Raw genomic sequence first — 17354 nt, forward strand, 5'->3', positions numbered from 1 at the left:
TTGATAGTTACGGACTCTCACCTGGTTGCCGTCGTGGCTCTTCCTCCTGAGAAAGGCCCTCGAGTGACAGTACTGGGGCGGGGGCACACGCGGGCTCTCTGGAAGCTGCCAACCCCCACCTGGCTCCCACCTTACAGGGCAGATGCCCTTACCTCCGGGGCGTGCCGTCGTCGAAAGGCGGGATGATGACCACCTTGACAGTGACAGAGGTGCGCAGGAGGTCGATCATCTGATCGTGGGTCAGTGTGACCACGGCCACCTTGCAGATCTCCACCAGTCGGCTACCTTGCCGGAGGCCGGCCTGCCAGGCAAACCCGTAGTCCTCCACCTCGGCCACTGTCCCATCATACTTCACGTGGAAGCCCAGCTGCCCGAGCCCGTTCCGCCGCAGGGTCATGTCCACCGTCTCCCAGCCGTTGGTCATGACCTGTAGGCGACAGGTAGGATCTAGCCTCAGAAGCTGTTTGGGGGCCAGCTCTGGACGATCCCTGTACAGATTTCCCCGCTTTGGGGCCAAAGACCCTGCTGACTCCCATCTCTCCCAGGTGATGCCAGGGTATAGGAGCACAAACACCTACCTAGTCTCAGCCTGGACCCCTGACTTCTGAAGACGAAACGTGGATATGCAACTATATGGCTTATTAGCTTGCAGAGATGGTGGCAGTCAGGAGCCAGCCATGTATTCCAAAGGCCCCTGGTCTCCCTCCTTTCCAGCTATGGCAGTATTATACTTCTTGGCCCCTTGGGGTGGGTGGGCTCTGGGACTTGTTTTGGTCACAACTTGAGTTGTGAGTGGAACTGTCATGTCATTTAGGTTGGGGCATTTACTTGCTAGAGTGAGACCCCCCCCCCCCCCCCCCCCCCCCCACCGTAGGCCTTTCCCCTCTACCACAGCTACCAGGATTATTCCAGATAATGGCTGTTTGGTCAGCTAGAGTTCCAGAGTTAGAACAATGTGGAGCAGAGATCTCTGGTGAACCCAAGACGGACATGTAGTGTGAGCAACAGATAAACCTTTGTTGTTCTATTTTTTTTTTTAATATATGAAATTTATTGTCAAATTGGTTTCCATACAACACCCAGTACTCATCCCAAAAGATGCCCTCTTCAATGCCCATCACCTCCCCTCCCCTCCCTCCCAAACCTTTGTTGTTCTAAGCCACAACTATTTTATCCTGACACAGTGACTCTGAACAAAGTAAGCCAGAGGAGCAACCGACCAGAGATCCTGGGATCTTTTCTGGGTGGGGGCTCGCGCCATATTCTTTACTTCCTCATTCTCAGAGCCACAAACCCCTTCCCAACCTCCTCCTCAGACCGTCCTCCAGCCTGGACCTGACCAGACCACACAAGGCCTTGCTTCATCCGTGTGTGGTTTTTGCCATGATATTGTATACTGTAAACAGGAGGACCCGCGGAAGAGGACCTCAGCCCTTCAGCATGTCCTTAGGGATTCTCTCCTCTTCTTGGGAGAAAAGAACCTAACAAGCCACGGCTACGGCTATTAAACAAGTCACATCGAGATCTGTCTGCCCTCTCCTAAAACTGCATTAAGGAAAGAGAACGTGTAATAGTTCAAATTGCCTGTGAGAAGCCATTCCCCGGCTAGAAGTTATGGTATTTGAACGTACTTGTTACAACAGTGGCTTTCACACTTTTTCTGGCCACTATGCACACTAAGCAGGTTGTATGTCACAAACCAGTCTATGCATTCACATGTGCGTTAACCCACAAATATTCCTTGCAATCCAAATCGATCACATTCCTGAGTGTAGGTAGCAGGAAATGAAGAGTGTGGACGGGAAAGGCCTCACCTGAAGACATAACCACATTTGACGCAGATGGGGAGAATTTGGAAAGTGGGGGACAAATGTAGCACTGGGGCAACACCTCACAAAGGACTACTTATCCTTACTTACTGGGATGGACTGCGATACTCTGTCTTCTTTCCTATCCTGTCCTCAAAAATTCTTGATTGAGACCCAGTAATTGATTTCACAGTCCAACTTGTTCATGCTACAAGAAAGAATTATTGTTCCTTCTTTATGTGTGACAATGACAAGACAGTTGTTTTTTGGGGGTCTGTGTGTTTTCAGGATAAATGCTGAAATGTGTACAGATGATATGATAGGATGTCTGGGATTTGTTTTGAAATAATCAGGTGGAAGGGAAGGGAGGGAAGGAAGAAACAAGACTGGCCACGGGCTGGCTGATAATCGCGGAAAACTGGTGAAGGCCCAGGAGTTCGCTAGGTGAGTCTCTTTACTTTGGTGTATGTTTGACATTTTCCATAGTTAAAAAGTTTAAAAAACCGGTTGCAGAGGAAAGTCTGGTGTTCAGTGCATCAGAAGAGAAAGTTGTGACTGACTTCATCCTAGCCCGTGACTTCTGCTTGGGGAGTCAAAATTCTTCTCCTTGAAGCAGTCACCCTTGTGTCCACAGAATCTGGTTGTGAGTTACAGAGAAACGTCTGGTGTGTCTGTGCCCCTGACCAATTAGGCCACACCAGGCCAGGAGGGGGTGGGGAGGGCGTGACCTTCCTCAGAGGCTTCAGCGAGGCTGCTGACTGCCGTCCATTCTCCACTCTTCCCTTCCTCCTTTCAGTACCAAGACCTCCCACGGCAAAACAGATTCGGACGGGCGCACAGCCACCCGGCTGAGGCCCCCCATGTCTCAGCTTCTCTCGCAGCTAGGTACGGACATATGACTTGGTTTTGGCCAACAGGACAGGAGTGGAAGTGATGGAATTTCTAGGTTGTGCTCTTCAAAATAAAATTGCTTGCCCTCCACACTCACACCTTCTGCCTCCCCACAGACAGGAACGGGGATATGGAGTCATACCAACCGATACAGAAGGAAAATGAGGTGTCACAAGACAAAAGGGGTGTAAGTCCCTGAGCTGTCCCTGCCACCTTGAGCAGCCTGGGCATTAACTACAAGAGAAAGAAACTCCCGCCTTGTTTGGCCACTGGATCTCTCGGTCTCTTTTAGCAGCTCAGCCTGTAGCGACCCACTACAGCTGTTTTCGATCATTTTGGAGAGAGGAGAGAGCCGGTAACTGAACTCTGTAGCTGCTGTCTCTTAAAACCCTTTTTTTTGTTGTTGTTGTTTATTTATTTTTCAGAGGGTTGGGAGGGGCAGAGAGAGAGGGGGACAGATGATCCGAAGCAGGTTCTGCTCTGACAGCAGAAATCCCAGTGAGGGGCTAGATCCCATGAACTGTGAGATCATGACCTGAGCTGGACACTTGGCCGACTGCACCACCCAGGCGCCCCAAACCTTTTTTTTTTTTTAAAGTTAATTTATTTTGAGAAAGACACAGAGAGAAAGACAGAGAATCCCAAGCGGCACTGTCAGCACAGAGCCCGATGCGGGGCTTGAAGTAACAAAATGTGAGATCATGACCTGAGCCAAAGTCACGAGTCAGATGCTTAACCAACTGAGCCTCCCAGGCACCCGTGCTCTCTTAAATGTCTGACAATTCTGTCCCCTTTGCTTTTCTCACAAACCAAAGGAAGCCCCACTTGAAGAACAGAAGCATTCCTGACGTTTACAAGATTCTAGAAAGGCCCCACGGCACAGGGAACACCTTACGAGACCAAACACATACCTGTTCAGAGGACCCTCTGCCAGGCCAACCCTGCCTTTTTAAAGTTCATCTTCCTGGGGACTGATCTGTGTGTGCCAGGCACTGATTAAGCCCTTCATATGCCCAATTTCACCATTATCTCACTTGTGAAGCAGGTACAACTGCTTTGCTTATCTTTCAGATGTTAAGACCTGTACAGACCTGACTTTTTAACTCTTGCTTTTACCTTCCACGCTGTATTCCCCGCTGCCCCCTTTTTTAATTTCCCCCTCATTCTTCACCAGGACGATTCCTACTTCTTGTTCTGATCTCGGTTTAAAAGTTGTTTCCTCAGGGAGCCCCCCATCCCAGGCTCACAAGCTGGGGTACTCGGTGGGCAGTGTACACGAGACGCAAGCTGGTGGAATGTGGCTAAATGCTGCACTTGTGCCCCATCTGAAGCGGGCACTTATGGCCTTGCCTCGGCTGACCTGTGCAAATGCACGTCCAGCACAGCCAGATCCCCCGGAAAGACACACTTCTATGAAGTCTTCCGAATGCTAAGCTTTGGTAACCAACTGAGTATGTCTGGGGGCTACATCCAACCTGTGGGCTTGAGACCTCTCCCCACGATAGGTTCCCTGGCATCCTCAATACTTCCTCTTTAACCTCTCGGCACTTGTAACTCCTTGTTCGGTATCTGCCTCAGATGGGAGTCCCGGGAGGGCGGCCACGGCCCATCATGGTCACTGCTGTGTCCCAGCACTGTCCAGCTCAGAGACAGGGGCATAACTTAACAAACGAAGGATGTCTGACTCCTGGCTCTGCTGGGGAGGGCAGGGACTCCTTGCCCTGGAGGGCTCTGCGCAGCAGACAGATTTGCCATCATGAGTCACTTAAGATGGGCTTGTCCCTTCGCAGAAGATGGCTTACGTCATCACTTCCTGGCCACCTGGTTCCTCAGTGGGCTTTGGGGCACTGAGATTGTGAGGAGGGCTGCGGTAACCGGCTGCAAAACACTGCGCCAACAGTAGGCTCGGGGGTGGGTGTGGGACGGAGTGGCACAGAGAGGATGTGGGTAAAATGTGTAACCTGGCGCGGTGCCTGGCACGGTCACTGCACAAGAAACGTGAGCTGCTGTCAGGATCTGGGGAGGAAGCATCCTCTCGTGTTAAAGAACCCAGGTACTTAACTCTCTGGGTTCCAGATTCCTCATCCGTGAAGTGGGGATGATAATGGTATCTCCCTCACCGGGTTTTTGTAAGAAGAAAATGCCAAGTTGTGCCAGGCACTGAGCAGGGTCGGACAGCCCTCCACAAATGTTCGCTCTTGCTATTACTATAGGGTAGTGATACACCCCTGCGTTCAGTACAAGTTCACTGAGCGTCTCCTGCATACGGGCTTGAGTGCTAAGGACAGCGCAGTGAACAACAAATACACAAATACACTTTGTGTGGTGGTAAGTGCCATGGAGAAAATTAAAGCAGGGTAAGTGGGTGGAATATGCTCAGTCGGGGTGGGGGGTTGCGATTTTACATATGAGGCTTCCCTGATAAGATGACACGTGACTAAAGTGCTCCAGCGAGAGAGTGCGGGCAGTGGAAAGGCTGGTTGCCTGCCTAGCACACTCGGGAAGCAGCAAAGGTCTGTGTATCCAGGGCAGAGAGAGCGACAGGATGCCAGATCACGCGGGGTCTCACGTGCTACTGCAAGGACTCTGGCTTTCACCTAGGGTGGGCAGACGGTTCTGAGCATAGCAGTGATGGGACCAGACCCCTTGGGACTGCCTTACTGAGGACAGAACATAGGGAAGCAAGGGTGGAGGCGAGGGAGACAGGGAGGAGGTGACTGCAGAGTCCAGGAGAGGCTGGGGGAGGCTGTGGAAGGGGCGGGGTGGCTGGAGACTGCCCACCGGAGCCAGACGGGATGTGGGTGTGAGAGGAAGAGAACAGCAAGGCTGATGCCAAGGCTTTTGACTTCAATAAATGGAGCAACGGACTTGCCCTTTATGTTAACAGGAAAATTCTGGGGGGCAGGGGAAGAAAACCAGGAGTTTGCTCTTGCACATGTTTCAGGGGCTTACAGACACCTGGGTGGAGATGCCGATAAGCTACCAGTCTCGAGTTTGGGCACAGATAGGTTCTGGAGTCAGGAAAACCTGGATTCAGATCCCAGTCTGCCATCTGCTGGCTGCATGACCTTATGTGAGTATCTATACCTCTCTGAGCCTCTATTTCCTCATCTTGTCAAGTGGAGACACGAACAGTACCTACACTCCATGGGGTGGTCAAAGACTGTGAGATCACGCACGTAAAATGCTTATTAGCACAGACTCAGGGTTCAATTAAACTTATTCAACTAGCCAACCAATTAGTATTTACTGAACACCTACTACGTGCCAGGCAGTCCTGATGGAGGCATGGGACATACGCAAGTGAATAAAACAGATGGAGGCCCTGGGTCTCCGACCCCACATCCGTGTTGCTACCAAAAACTAATGTTGTTACCTAAAGCTAAGCATGAATTTTGGGCTGAGGAAAGCTGAGGGCAGGGCCTTATCAATGCAGCCTGAATTTAATGAGACAGTGCAAAGGCCCAGAAGGGTGAACATGGTGGGATCTGGAGGTCACAGCCCACCAAGTCAGGCAAGCTTGTCTGGGCAGCATAACTCATCCAATCCTTAAAACTTTCACATGACGTATGGTAATTTTTGTTCCCATTTTTCAGATGGGGAAATTGAGTCACACAGCAGTTAAGAACTTGGCTCAAGGTCGCACGGCTGGCCAGTGGCAGTGCCAGGACTTGAAGCCAGGCCTTCTGACTCTAGAACTCGGGTCCCATGTTACGCACCCTTCCCTATTTCACACGCACGACCCGCCCTCCTGTTAAACCCACCAAGAGCCCACTGCTGACTACAGCGTTCCCTTTCACAGAGCTCAGATGTGGCCCGAGTACTTCTCACCACAGTGCTTCAAGCCTTCACCAACCTAGCTGTCACCCGACTTGAAATCTGTCACTCTTGCTTTGACCACCAGTCTGAATCGGAGAGGTCTACCAGGAGTTTAGGGTAAGAATTCACCCAGACTGTGAACCTTCGTCTTTTAACAGAGGAAGTTAAGCCACTCAGGTTTATCGTGATTACTGATGTGGACTTATTCCCGCTATATAATTTTCTGTTTGTTTGTTTCTTGTACTGTGCTTTCTCATATTCTCCCCAGGTCCCTGCTTATGCCCTATCCTTTAGTGGCCTGGAAGCTTTTCATTCTATTTTAATTCTTCCCCAAAGTACCCTTACATTTTGAATGTAAGCATAAACTTGTATCTCCTATCAACTTCTAGAGTGAATAAATACATCTCTGTCTTCCCAAGGTGATGACAATGGAGAGCCTTGGATCCCTGGCCCAAACCTTCCCTAGAAAAGAACCCAGGGTGCAGGGCCCACAAGCCCCCCTAGTGTTAAGTGGCAGTTCTGGTTCTCTTGGGGCCAGTTAGTGTCCTGGCCTGACTGACTGGGCTGGGGTGGGGGTGAGGGGGGGTGGTTCCCTAAGGCCTGGGCCAAACCACAGAAGTGCTGTACCACTGCCGAGCTCTCTCCCTTACCTTCAGTCTCTGGACGATTTCCCTTATGTCGTCCACAGAGCCTTCTGTGGACTGCACGAAGATGTGGTCCCCTCGCCCATAGAAGATTTTGAGAGTGGAGGAGTCTGGGGTCCAGCCGATGACATCCCCACAGTAGCAGTTGAACACCACCTCCTTGGTGCGAAGGTCCAGGAGCACCACAAATTCATTGGAAATCCCCAAAATGCAGTCAATTTCTACCCCCTGGGCATAGTCCTGGGCCGCCACCCTCCAGGCGATGGCGCCTGCGCTGTGCTGCTCAGCGCCTGCCCGTGCTTTTGTCTTTTCCTTCTTCTTGGAGGTCAGGGAGATGAGGTTAAATTTGCCAGTGGAGTCAATGGGTGTGTTAGAGACACAGTTTTCGGCCAGGTCCTTGAGGTACTCCTGGCGGGTCCTGGTGGCCATGGTGTGGAATTTGTCAGACTTGTGTGCAGCGTTCTCGGCATTAATCACCTTGGCCAGCAAGAAGTCTCTGAAGACATCAGACTTGCGGAATGTGGTTCCACTGGGGATGGGGGGACCAAAAGCAGGAGCATCTTTGGATCGGGTCACAGCCATACTGAGGAGGGAGAAATAGATGGTAGAAAGAAAGGCACTTGAGATTCCCTTCAGAAAGAAAACATGCAATCAGATACAGGAGTGTGCTTTGTAGGAATGGAAATAGTTATGTCTAACTAGTAAGTTGCTGGCTAGACTGGAAACTTTCGACAGCCTTAGGGCGTGGATATGCATTTTTTTTACTTCCTAGAACATCCACTGCTGTTAGAACATCCACTGTTAGAACATCCACTGCTGTTCAAAGAAGAATTCTCCTACCGCTGTTCCATTTTGGTTATTCTCATCTTACATACGTACAAACTATGTGGTAGGTTACAGTTTGGCAAACACTCACTCCTCCCTCTCCACCTTTGAGGGGAGGTACGTCCCCACCCTACTGATCCTGGGTAACTTGATTTAGCCAATGGTTTTCAAGCAAGGCATGCCTCCTGTGCTCCTGCCTTCTCCGGGAGCTAAACATGCCCCATGGGGGCCCCAGAAGGATGAGGGACACCTGTAGCAGACCTGGACCCAATCCGTGGCCGGGAGCCAAGGCCAGTCAGACCTGTGGATGTGTGGGCCAGAGAGACATGTTAATGTCTGTGAGCCACTTGAGCTTTGGGGTGGTTTGTTAAGCAGCATTATTATCGGAACATCTGACTGATACAGGACATTTATGTGATTTACTTCTTTCAAACATTTGTGTGACATTGTTTAACATACTTTGTAAATCTTCTCTACGTGGGTTATTTTGAAAATTCATTGTAACGAGAGGTTAGAAGGCACCCTTCCTACTTCAGTTTCGACCGAGGTGCCGTGGTGACAGAAATGAAAATAGCGAATGGATGAGAAAGTAAAAAGGAAATAATCTAAAACCTGTTCTGCCAAACCAATGAACCTTCTTACCCCCTACGCAAACTACAGAGGGAGCTGCTGGAAGGAACATCTTTGGAGAAAGCTGGGTGGCGAACACCATCATCTCTGCACCCACTCTCGCTGGCAGCAGGGGCCTCTGAGGTGAGCCTGTAGTCAAGAGGAGCCTGGGGGACCAGGAGGGTGGACAGGGAGCCCAGAGAATTCGCAGTCAGCTGTGGTCACAGTCCCAGGGACACTCCCCTGCCTCCTATTTCCTCCTTGTGCTCCAACCCTCGACAGGCCAGAAACAGGTCAACATGGAACAGAGGAGAGGGGAGAAGGAGCAGCCCTGAGCTGGGAGGTGGGAGAATCTGCTGAGAAGTCAAATCCAGAGATTTGAGGAGTATCTCAGACGTGTTGTTCCAATGACCAAACTGAGTGGAGATTCCCGTGGCTATAGAGCAGCCGATTTCTACAGTCAGGAAGTCAGGCAAAGAGGCTACGGCTCCTCCCAGAGTCACCACCCAGGGGCAGGGGAGCGCGACGCTGGCTGGAAGATGTTAAAGGGCGGTGGAGACACCACAAGCTATGCTGTTTACATGATGATGATTAAAAGCAGTATGAGTTGCTGGAAATGAGCGAGCAGTCAGCTCGCTAAGATTTTCTTAGAGGATTGTATTCATCCTCCACAAAAACCTCACCTTATGAGTACTGCGTTAGGAGAGATTTCCTAATGCTTCTCTTCCCACCGTAGGGTAATTTTTAAATAATGAGATTCCTAACTAAAACATATTCCATGGAACCCAAACACAGTGTAAGGCTTGTTTGGGTTCTGACTCCCAAGCCCCCACCCTCCCCCAACGTGGCAAAGGGGGCAGTGTAACATTCCTGCATCTATTTGAGACGAGCATTTCTGGGATGCTCTCTTGGACGCTGGGGATACAGCAGTCCCTGGCCTCCAGAGCTTTATAATCCAGGAAGAGAGGCATACTAAACAAACTTACAAATTAATTTATAAAGACAAAGGAAGTGAATGGGGTACAGACAGAACAACAGAAGGACCTGATATGGACAGGGAGACCCCAGGGGGGCCTCTCTGAAGAAGTGATTATTACACTGGGATCGGAGGCTGAGTAGGAGCCAGAGGAAGAGCTGAGGGGAGGGCCCTGCAGGCAGTGGGCACTGCATGTTCAACGCCTGACTGTGAAAGACGAGGCTGGGGTGGTCTGAGCCCAGACAGTGAAGAGTCGGATGCTCAAAAGGTCACTGGGGGCCAGGCGTCGCAGGGCCTTGATGGCGTGTTAGCGCTTTTCATCTTGATCATGAGACCAAGCAATCATTTCACCACCTGGGCTGGCTCGTCACGATCTGCACCCCCAGATCTGGTGTCTGCTGCTCTCTGCCCTGCTCAGTGCCCTGGCAGGTAGGTTTCTGCAGGCTATCACCTTCACCTGGGTTCCCATGCCCTCCAGCTTCCAGTGAATTTGGTCAACAGGAAGCACCAGGAGGTGACAGGAGAGAGAGGTTCAAGAATTTCTTTCTCTTCACGGCCTTCCTGTTGGGCTGGGATAGCGGCTGTGGTTGAGTCCTTGATCCTTCAACTCACAGCCATAGATAGCTCCTGCCTGGTGCCCCCTCTCCCAGAGCCATAGCTCTCTCTAGCTTCCAGAAACTTCTCCCATCCTCTCTAACCTCAAGCCGAAGGGGTGGGTGATGGCTCCCTGCTGCTGGTGGTTCCCAGATGCCTCACTTTCCTGTACTTGTTCCCCTAACCTAAGCACACCTGTGAATGGACTGTTCACTAACCCTCAGTTAAAACCCTAAGGGAGGCATCTGCTTCCTGAGGGTCCATGATGGACACAGGTGCTAGCAACAAGTGACAACCAGACTGACAACCTGCGAGGATCGCCATGGCTGCCCCATGAGGAAAGCACTGGAAGGAGCCTGGGGCAGGAGACTGTCAAAGGAGCCCTTGCACACCCCAGGTGGGTCAGGCCAGATCCCTTGCTGCACTGTTCACTATCCAGTGACACTCCTCCAGTGCAGGAGTGCCATGTGGGCAGATGCCACACTGAGCTTAGCTGGTCCCCCAGCACCAGCATAGGTGTTCACTATTGATTTAAATAGCGATTTAAACTTGAACAGACCAGGAAGAAACAGATTTCTACCAATGCACAGCGGGTGCAGGTTTGACGGAAAAAGGCACTTTCCAGGGGTGCAGTTCTTCAAAGGCCACACAAACCAGGCAGGTTTTCTGGGCAAAACCGTGTGGGCGTGGCCTTGCCTACAGGACGGGGGATGGACCAGATGACTTCGCCAGTCTTTCTAATTAACGGTATGTTCGCATTGTACGTTACAGCTGTGAACAGCGCTGCAACGGCTCCGGTCAGCACTTGGCTGCGTAGAGTGATGGATTTTGGGTTTCCCCACAGTCCTGATTCATGATTTTAAGAACCACGAAATTATAAGCTGCTGAAGGCTTCTGGACAATCAGAACAGCGGGTCCTTTGCTTCCCAGCAGGACGGACTGGGTTTTCACAGCCCACAGGCTGCAGGGATGCTGGTGTGCCACCCAGAAACGGCACATTGAAACCGGAAAGGACGGCACCTCATCACGCAACCAGGAGACGGTGCGACACCAGGTCACCTGGTCACTGTAGCTCAGTAAGTATTTCCAGAATATTCACAATTACTCATTCAACAATTCTTTTCTCGGTGCCTATGATATTTGGGCCAGGCATCTGTCCGACCAGCAAAAATGTTTTTAAGGCTCACTGTATGGCAAGCCCCGTGTCACAATAGATACATGAAGGGGAATGTGACATGGGGTTACTACCTTCAAGGGAGGCAAGGGCCACGCTAATAAGTCATTTTTACAGCATGAGTGCTGCCACAGAAATGTGTTTGGGGACACAGAGGGGACCGGGTGTGGTCTGTCCGGAGAGCAGCTGCCTGTAGGGAAGGAGGGGAGAGGAAGGGAGAGGGTGTGGGAGGGGGTAAGCTTTGGTTGTATCTTTAACATTTTCTTTCTTTAAAAATAAAGAAAAGAGAGAGAGCTGAAGCAAATATGGCGAAATGTTAACATCTGCTAAATCTGGTGGTAGGCACATGGGTGTCTGTTATATTATTTTCTGTGCTTTTCAGGATGTTTAAAATATTGCATAATAAAAATATTTTAAATTAAATTGTAAGAAACAAGAAGGGTTTGTGAATCAGAAGCAAGCAAGCATCCTGGACACCATGCAAAGGCTGGCCTGGAAAAGTGGGGGGTTGGTGGAAGGTTTGCCGTGACAGCCCTGGTGGGAGCGTGGGAAGGGGAGAAAGGCCACCCCCATGCCCCCGGCTCAACCCCCTGCCTCTGATGTGCCAGGAGAGGGAGGCCTTCTCCTCTGTGGGGTGTGTGTGTGTGTGTGTGTGTGTGTGTGTGTGTGTGTGTTTGTATGTGCGTGCACGCGCGCACAACTCCATCTTCCCTCACCAGGGCTACCTTTCAGCTGCCGAGGAACGTGGGACCTCCGAGTGAGCTCTGGCTCTCACAGCCCGAGGTGTGGGCACGGGTAGCTGCTGCTCAGAGTACCAGATGCAAACGGGTGAGGACACGGGGGGCCTGTGGCCTGATGCCCCGTGGAGGCCCTGCCATGCAGTGTGCTGGCTCCCAGCAGCCACCTGGGCGGCACATCCAGGACAGTGTTCTGAACCACACGCGCTACGCGGTGGATCCCCCCCCTCCCTTCTCTCACACGCCCGGCTGACACAAGAAAACGGGAGATTCCGGCAATTCCTCAAGACTACCAGTGCACGACGCACACACCCTTGGGCCCAGGGACTCCAGTTTCAGGAATTCTCCCATCTGTATAGTCGGACACAAGTGCAAGGAGAGCGGATGCAAGGTTGTTCGCTGCCGGATGGAGGGGAAGAGCGGCTGACAGGAAACGGCCCAGGTGCCCATCGATGGGGGGAGATTCTCATGCATCCGCACGATGGAATGAAAAAGCACTTCACGTATTGGTTTGGAGAGATCTCAAGGATTGGTGAGAAAATACAGGATTCAGAACAGCGTGTGTTATGCTCCATTCGTGTTAAAGAGGTGAAGAAGAATACTTGTAAGCACGTGCTGGTGTATGTATAAAACATCAGGATGCACAAGAAACCGCGAACAGGACAGCTGGGTGGTGGGAGACTGTGACCTTTTTTACTTTTTTATGTTACATTTTGTACCTTTTGAATTTCAAACCGTTCTCAGAAAATGGAAAATAGCGCTCCCTTGCCCATTCCCCGGAGCTTGTGGTGCTATCCCAGGGGCAAGTGCTGCCCTTGGCCCGGGGCCTAGGTCCTTGATCAGCTGGTTTTCAAGGACGAGGGCTCTCTCCTCACCCCACACCCAGAGTGCTTTCCATCTGGCCTCTGGGTGCTGGCCACTCCGCTGGTGAGAACTGGGGCTTGGGGAGGATGCTGAATGAGCCTGCGGCCTGTGTCGCCTGTTGATCTGTGAACCAGAACCACACCTCTGTCCCTGCCCCCGTCCTTCCAACTTGTGATTTCCCCCTGGGCCACCACTCCTATGCCTCAGCCCTGTGCCTGCTACCCAGGCGTGGCGCAGGGGTGGTTTCACTCTACGATGGGCACCTCACCCCCAACCAGATCAGTGAGCCGCAATTCTGGGGCTTCTTTTCCTGGGAAAGCAAAGCTTTCTTTTTGCTGGATTTGCAGCTGGGAGGATGTTGAGCTCAGAGCTGCCAGCAAATGAGGCAATGTATAGGAAAGTGGAGCAGATCCAGCTACGCCCGAACCTGTCATTTGGGAGTCGATGTATACGAATGCCTTCTGTCTTAAGCCAGGTTGAGGAGGAGTTTTTGTCCCTTGCAACCAAAAGATTCCAGGCAACTACAAACTCCCGACGGTCTCCTTATCAACACTGGGGTGACATGCCCCTTTCTCGCTGAGGATCGCTTTCTTGGAAGGCGCGGGAATGTGAGGACAAAGCTTCCCTGAAAGCAACACAGGAGCCGGCCCACCTGGGCGGCTGCTCTCTGCTGGCTGTCTTTCTGCACGCTGCCTGGAGGCTGGGAATCGGCTGCTGTGACTTCCTGTGTGTGCAGGGGTTGGGGGCCGTCCCGGGGCTGTTCCCTGGGGCCCACGTGGGAGGTGCATACCTGTAGCAGACATTATCAGTGCAGGGGTTGTGGGCTCGGACAATGATGAAGACGTGCTGAAAGTGTGAGCGGATGTTCTTGGGGGTGAAAGGCAGCGCCCCCGGCTCCTGGAAGATGATCGTCACAATGTCGTTTCCTATGTGCCTCTTCCTTAGTAGCTGGTGAATGGAAACAGGGGACAGGAGGGCGGCACCAGTTGGCTTGAGGGCCCTGCCTGGACCCTCACAGCAGCCTCCCACCGCCCTGTGGTTCTTGCCCCCCTCTCCCGTCTGGTCCCCACACGTAGCCAGCGAGAGCCCCGGACCTTGGTCGGATCGTGTCTCTCCTCGCTCAGAGCCCTCCAGTGTCTCCACCTCACTCGGGGGAAAAGACCGAGTCCCCACATGGCCCAGGGGGCCCCATGCCCCCCATGCCACCTGCCCCCACCGCCGCTCTGACATCTCCTCCCACGTTCTCCCTCGCTTACTCTGTTCGACCACGCAGGCCTCCTGCTGCTCCTCAAACATGCCTTGTTTCCTCAAGGCCTCTGCAGTGACTGTTCCCTCGGCATGAAACATTCTTCCCAGACAACTCCATGTGGCTCCCTCTTTCAGGTCTTTGCTGAGACACCTCCCTCCCATGGAGGCCTTCGCTGAGTGTCCCCACGACATGCCCTCTCTCTACTATCCTGCCGCCGTCACTCGACATTTATCGACACTCGGCACACGGTGGCTCTTCCCTCTTCCTTCTGTTTCTGGTCTGTCCCTTCCCACTAACACATCAGCCCTGCGACGCCAGTGGTTTTGCCTGTTTCGTTTGCGGCCTACTGCTGTGTCCTCGGTGTGAGAGCAGCGCACGGCACACAGCTCTTACAGAATGCTCACAGGTTAACCTTATGAGGCCATGGACACCTGACCACTGCTGGTCTATAAAATCTACAACGTCACCTGTACCAATGGAAATAATATACACTTGCTGAACCACAAGTCTGTGGGGTTTCTGTTCTTTAGAAACTAGGAAGAGTTGTTTCAGGACAGAATCTGCACGGCACATCTAGGAGAGGAGCTGCAGGAAGCAGGTATTAGCTGTTCTTGCCCACTTAGCACCCTTTCCTTCTTCTCCTGACAGCTACGTCCCTCCCCTGCAGGAAAGCACCTGCCTGATCTCTGTCAGCGTTTCAAGTTGAGCTGACCCCATCCATCCCCAGGGGTGGGCACGTGCTTCCGGCTCGGCCAGTCAGCCCATTCCTTCCCTGCCCCAGGCCCCGGGGACTGGCAAGTGAATAGTCCAACAAGATTCAGCCCTGAAACATTTCTGGGACACTAGGGAGGCACAGCTGTCTCCCCCACTGGGGTGGCTACGTTGGTGGGATGTGAGCTGAGGGCAGCTAGGGGGCATCTCTGCCACTACCTGGGAAGACCTGAAAATAAGGTCACTATGAAGAAAAGCAGAGCTGCAAAATTCAAAGGGTCCCTAACATGCTTTGAGCCCCCGGATCCAGCCGTACCTAACGCTAGCCCTGTGCTGGCACGTCAGAGTTACATAACCCAGTAAAACCCATTTATTGTTTATGCCAATTTGGTTCGTATTTCTGTTACTTCTGGTTGAAATAACATTGACTGGTTTGTTCTTCTTTCTCACAGGACCGCTGATGACTCGAGAGACCTTGAGGGGAGCTGGGGTAGCTACAGGCAAGCAGGGTGGCTAAGGAACAGCTAGGAAAAAACTGATCTCAAACGACACCTGACCTAGCCTCCATCCCCCAGGTGATGTGACCATGGTGTGGAGGGTCTCCAAGGCCACGGGCGGCAGCAGGAGAGCCCATGCCAGCCAGACAGCTAGCTAACGACCGCGGGGAGGGAGACTGCCTTGGGGTTCAGTTGCCAACTGGAAATCACATGGGACCCCTGCCCTGGGCCCCACTGACCTGCTGCCTGTTGTTGGGGGTGTAAGGGAGCAGGGTGGAGACGTGGAACATGATCTCGTAGTCCTGGTATGTCGTGTAGAGGGAGTGGGTGCCCGTAGAGTCGGCTGCAACAGAAACACCAGTTAGCACCACGTTTCCCAAACCTCTGGGCTTGTGCCACAGCCCACATGCCATCTGTGTTAGTTTTTAGCTTGATGTTTTCACTTCACTCTACTCTTTAAAATTAAATAAATTTAGGTAAAAAGGAAACCTTATGTTAGACACCCACCAGACTGGTAAAAAAAAAAAAAATTAAAAGTCTGACCGTACCAAGGGTTGGCGGTGATGTAGAATGACTGGAGCCCTTTATGCAGCTGGTCAGGCATGCGAATTGGTGCAACCACTTTGGAAAACTTTTTCACAACATCTAGTGAACCTAAAGATCAGCTTAATTGATGACTCAACACTTCGTCTCCTAGGATCATAATCCAGAGAAAAGGTACACATGTGCCCTGGGATATGGGTACAGACACCTTCAAATGTCAGTCACAAGAATGGATCAACCATGAAACGAGCCACAGTCACCACATGGGTGAATCCCATATATACAATGTTGAATGAAAGATGCCAGACACAAGAGGAGCACATAGCGTGTGATTCCATTCGCGTTACGTTCAAAAACAGGCAAAACAAATGCTGTTTAGTGACGCATGTATAGGTGGCAAAACTATGAATGATAATCACGAGAGTCAGGATACTGGTTATCTCTAACGGGAGGGGGTTGTGACTAGGCAGAAGCACATCTGATTGTTGGCTCCATGTTTCCGAGGGGGAAACTGAGGCACAGTGAGGGAGGGACTTGCCTAAGGTCACACTGCAATGCGCAGTGAAGTCTGGACTGGAACTCGGGATGTGGGACTCCAGTGTTTTCTTAACAGGACTCAGTGTTGCTCTTACCCAAATCCCTAAACTTCAGCCCTAAAGGCCCTGCACGGTGGGTCCTGCCTGCCTTCCTCACTTCATCCTCTCTCTACATGAACTTCCCTGGACAACAGCCTTTAGACCTCGGGGCTTTTGCACGTGCTGTTCCTTTACCTGGAATACTTTCGGGCTCCTTCATTGCCTCTTTTATTCCAACTCACTCTCCTCAGGCCACATGCCATGTTCTCAAGGAGCCCTTCCCCACTCCAACATAAGATCAGGTGCCCCATACATGCTCCTATCATCTTGAGCTGCCCAGGGAGGAAGGCTGGGAGGTTTCTGTGGAGCGCGTGAATGAGCCCACAAACCATGTTGCCAGGAACTCCAGGGTGTCATGTTCACCCCGGGAAGCCCATTCTTCCAGCAAGCTTTATCTAGTTGAAGGTGCTGGGGAAACAGTGGTAGAACAGGCCCAAGAGTCCCCGTTCTTGAGGCCTCACATTTTAGGGTGGGGGGTAGCTGTGACAGGTGAGGGCACTGAAGCCACAGCTGGTCAGTGCCAGAGCCAGGCCTGAAGCCAGGAGACCTTCAGGTGGCTGCAAGCCCAGGGCATCCCTGTCTGGTAGCTGGGGAGACTGGCCGGGAGCACCGTGCTCCTTGGGGTCCTCAGAGAAAATCCGCTTCCTGCAGAAGCCACGTGGCAGCGGCTGGTGTGCCCTCGAGTGCTGATTCTCTGTGAGGCACTGTGCCAGCATCTGACGCTCACGGCCAACTCGGGGACGGGGGGAAAGACTATGGCCGTCACTTCGTGCAGGAC

At 52.1% G+C, this 17354-nt stretch overlaps 1 protein-coding gene across 11 annotated transcripts in view; it reads right to left on the reverse strand.

The window, feature by feature from the left end:
- Positions 1-17354, reverse strand: part of SIPA1L3 (signal induced proliferation associated 1 like 3) — a 236991-nt gene that overhangs the window by 66144 nt on the left and 153493 nt on the right. For all 11 annotated transcript variants that reach the window (XM_060650967.3, XM_060650956.3, XM_060650963.3 and 8 more), the window contains 4 exons: positions 15638-15741; positions 13732-13889; positions 7169-7745; positions 153-427 (listed from right to left, as the gene is read on the reverse strand). In XM_060650967.3, coding sequence (XP_060506950.3) covers positions 153-427; positions 7169-7745; positions 13732-13889; positions 15638-15741 — 1114 coding nt within the window. The remainder of the gene's footprint in view (positions 1-152; positions 428-7168; positions 7746-13731; positions 13890-15637; positions 15742-17354) is intronic.

Source organism: Panthera onca, chromosome E2 (assembly GCF_046562875.1).
Source record: "Panthera onca isolate mPanOnc1 chromosome E2, mPanOnc1 haplotype 2, whole genome shotgun sequence".
Classification (NCBI taxonomy): Eukaryota; Metazoa; Chordata; class Mammalia; order Carnivora; family Felidae; genus Panthera; species Panthera onca.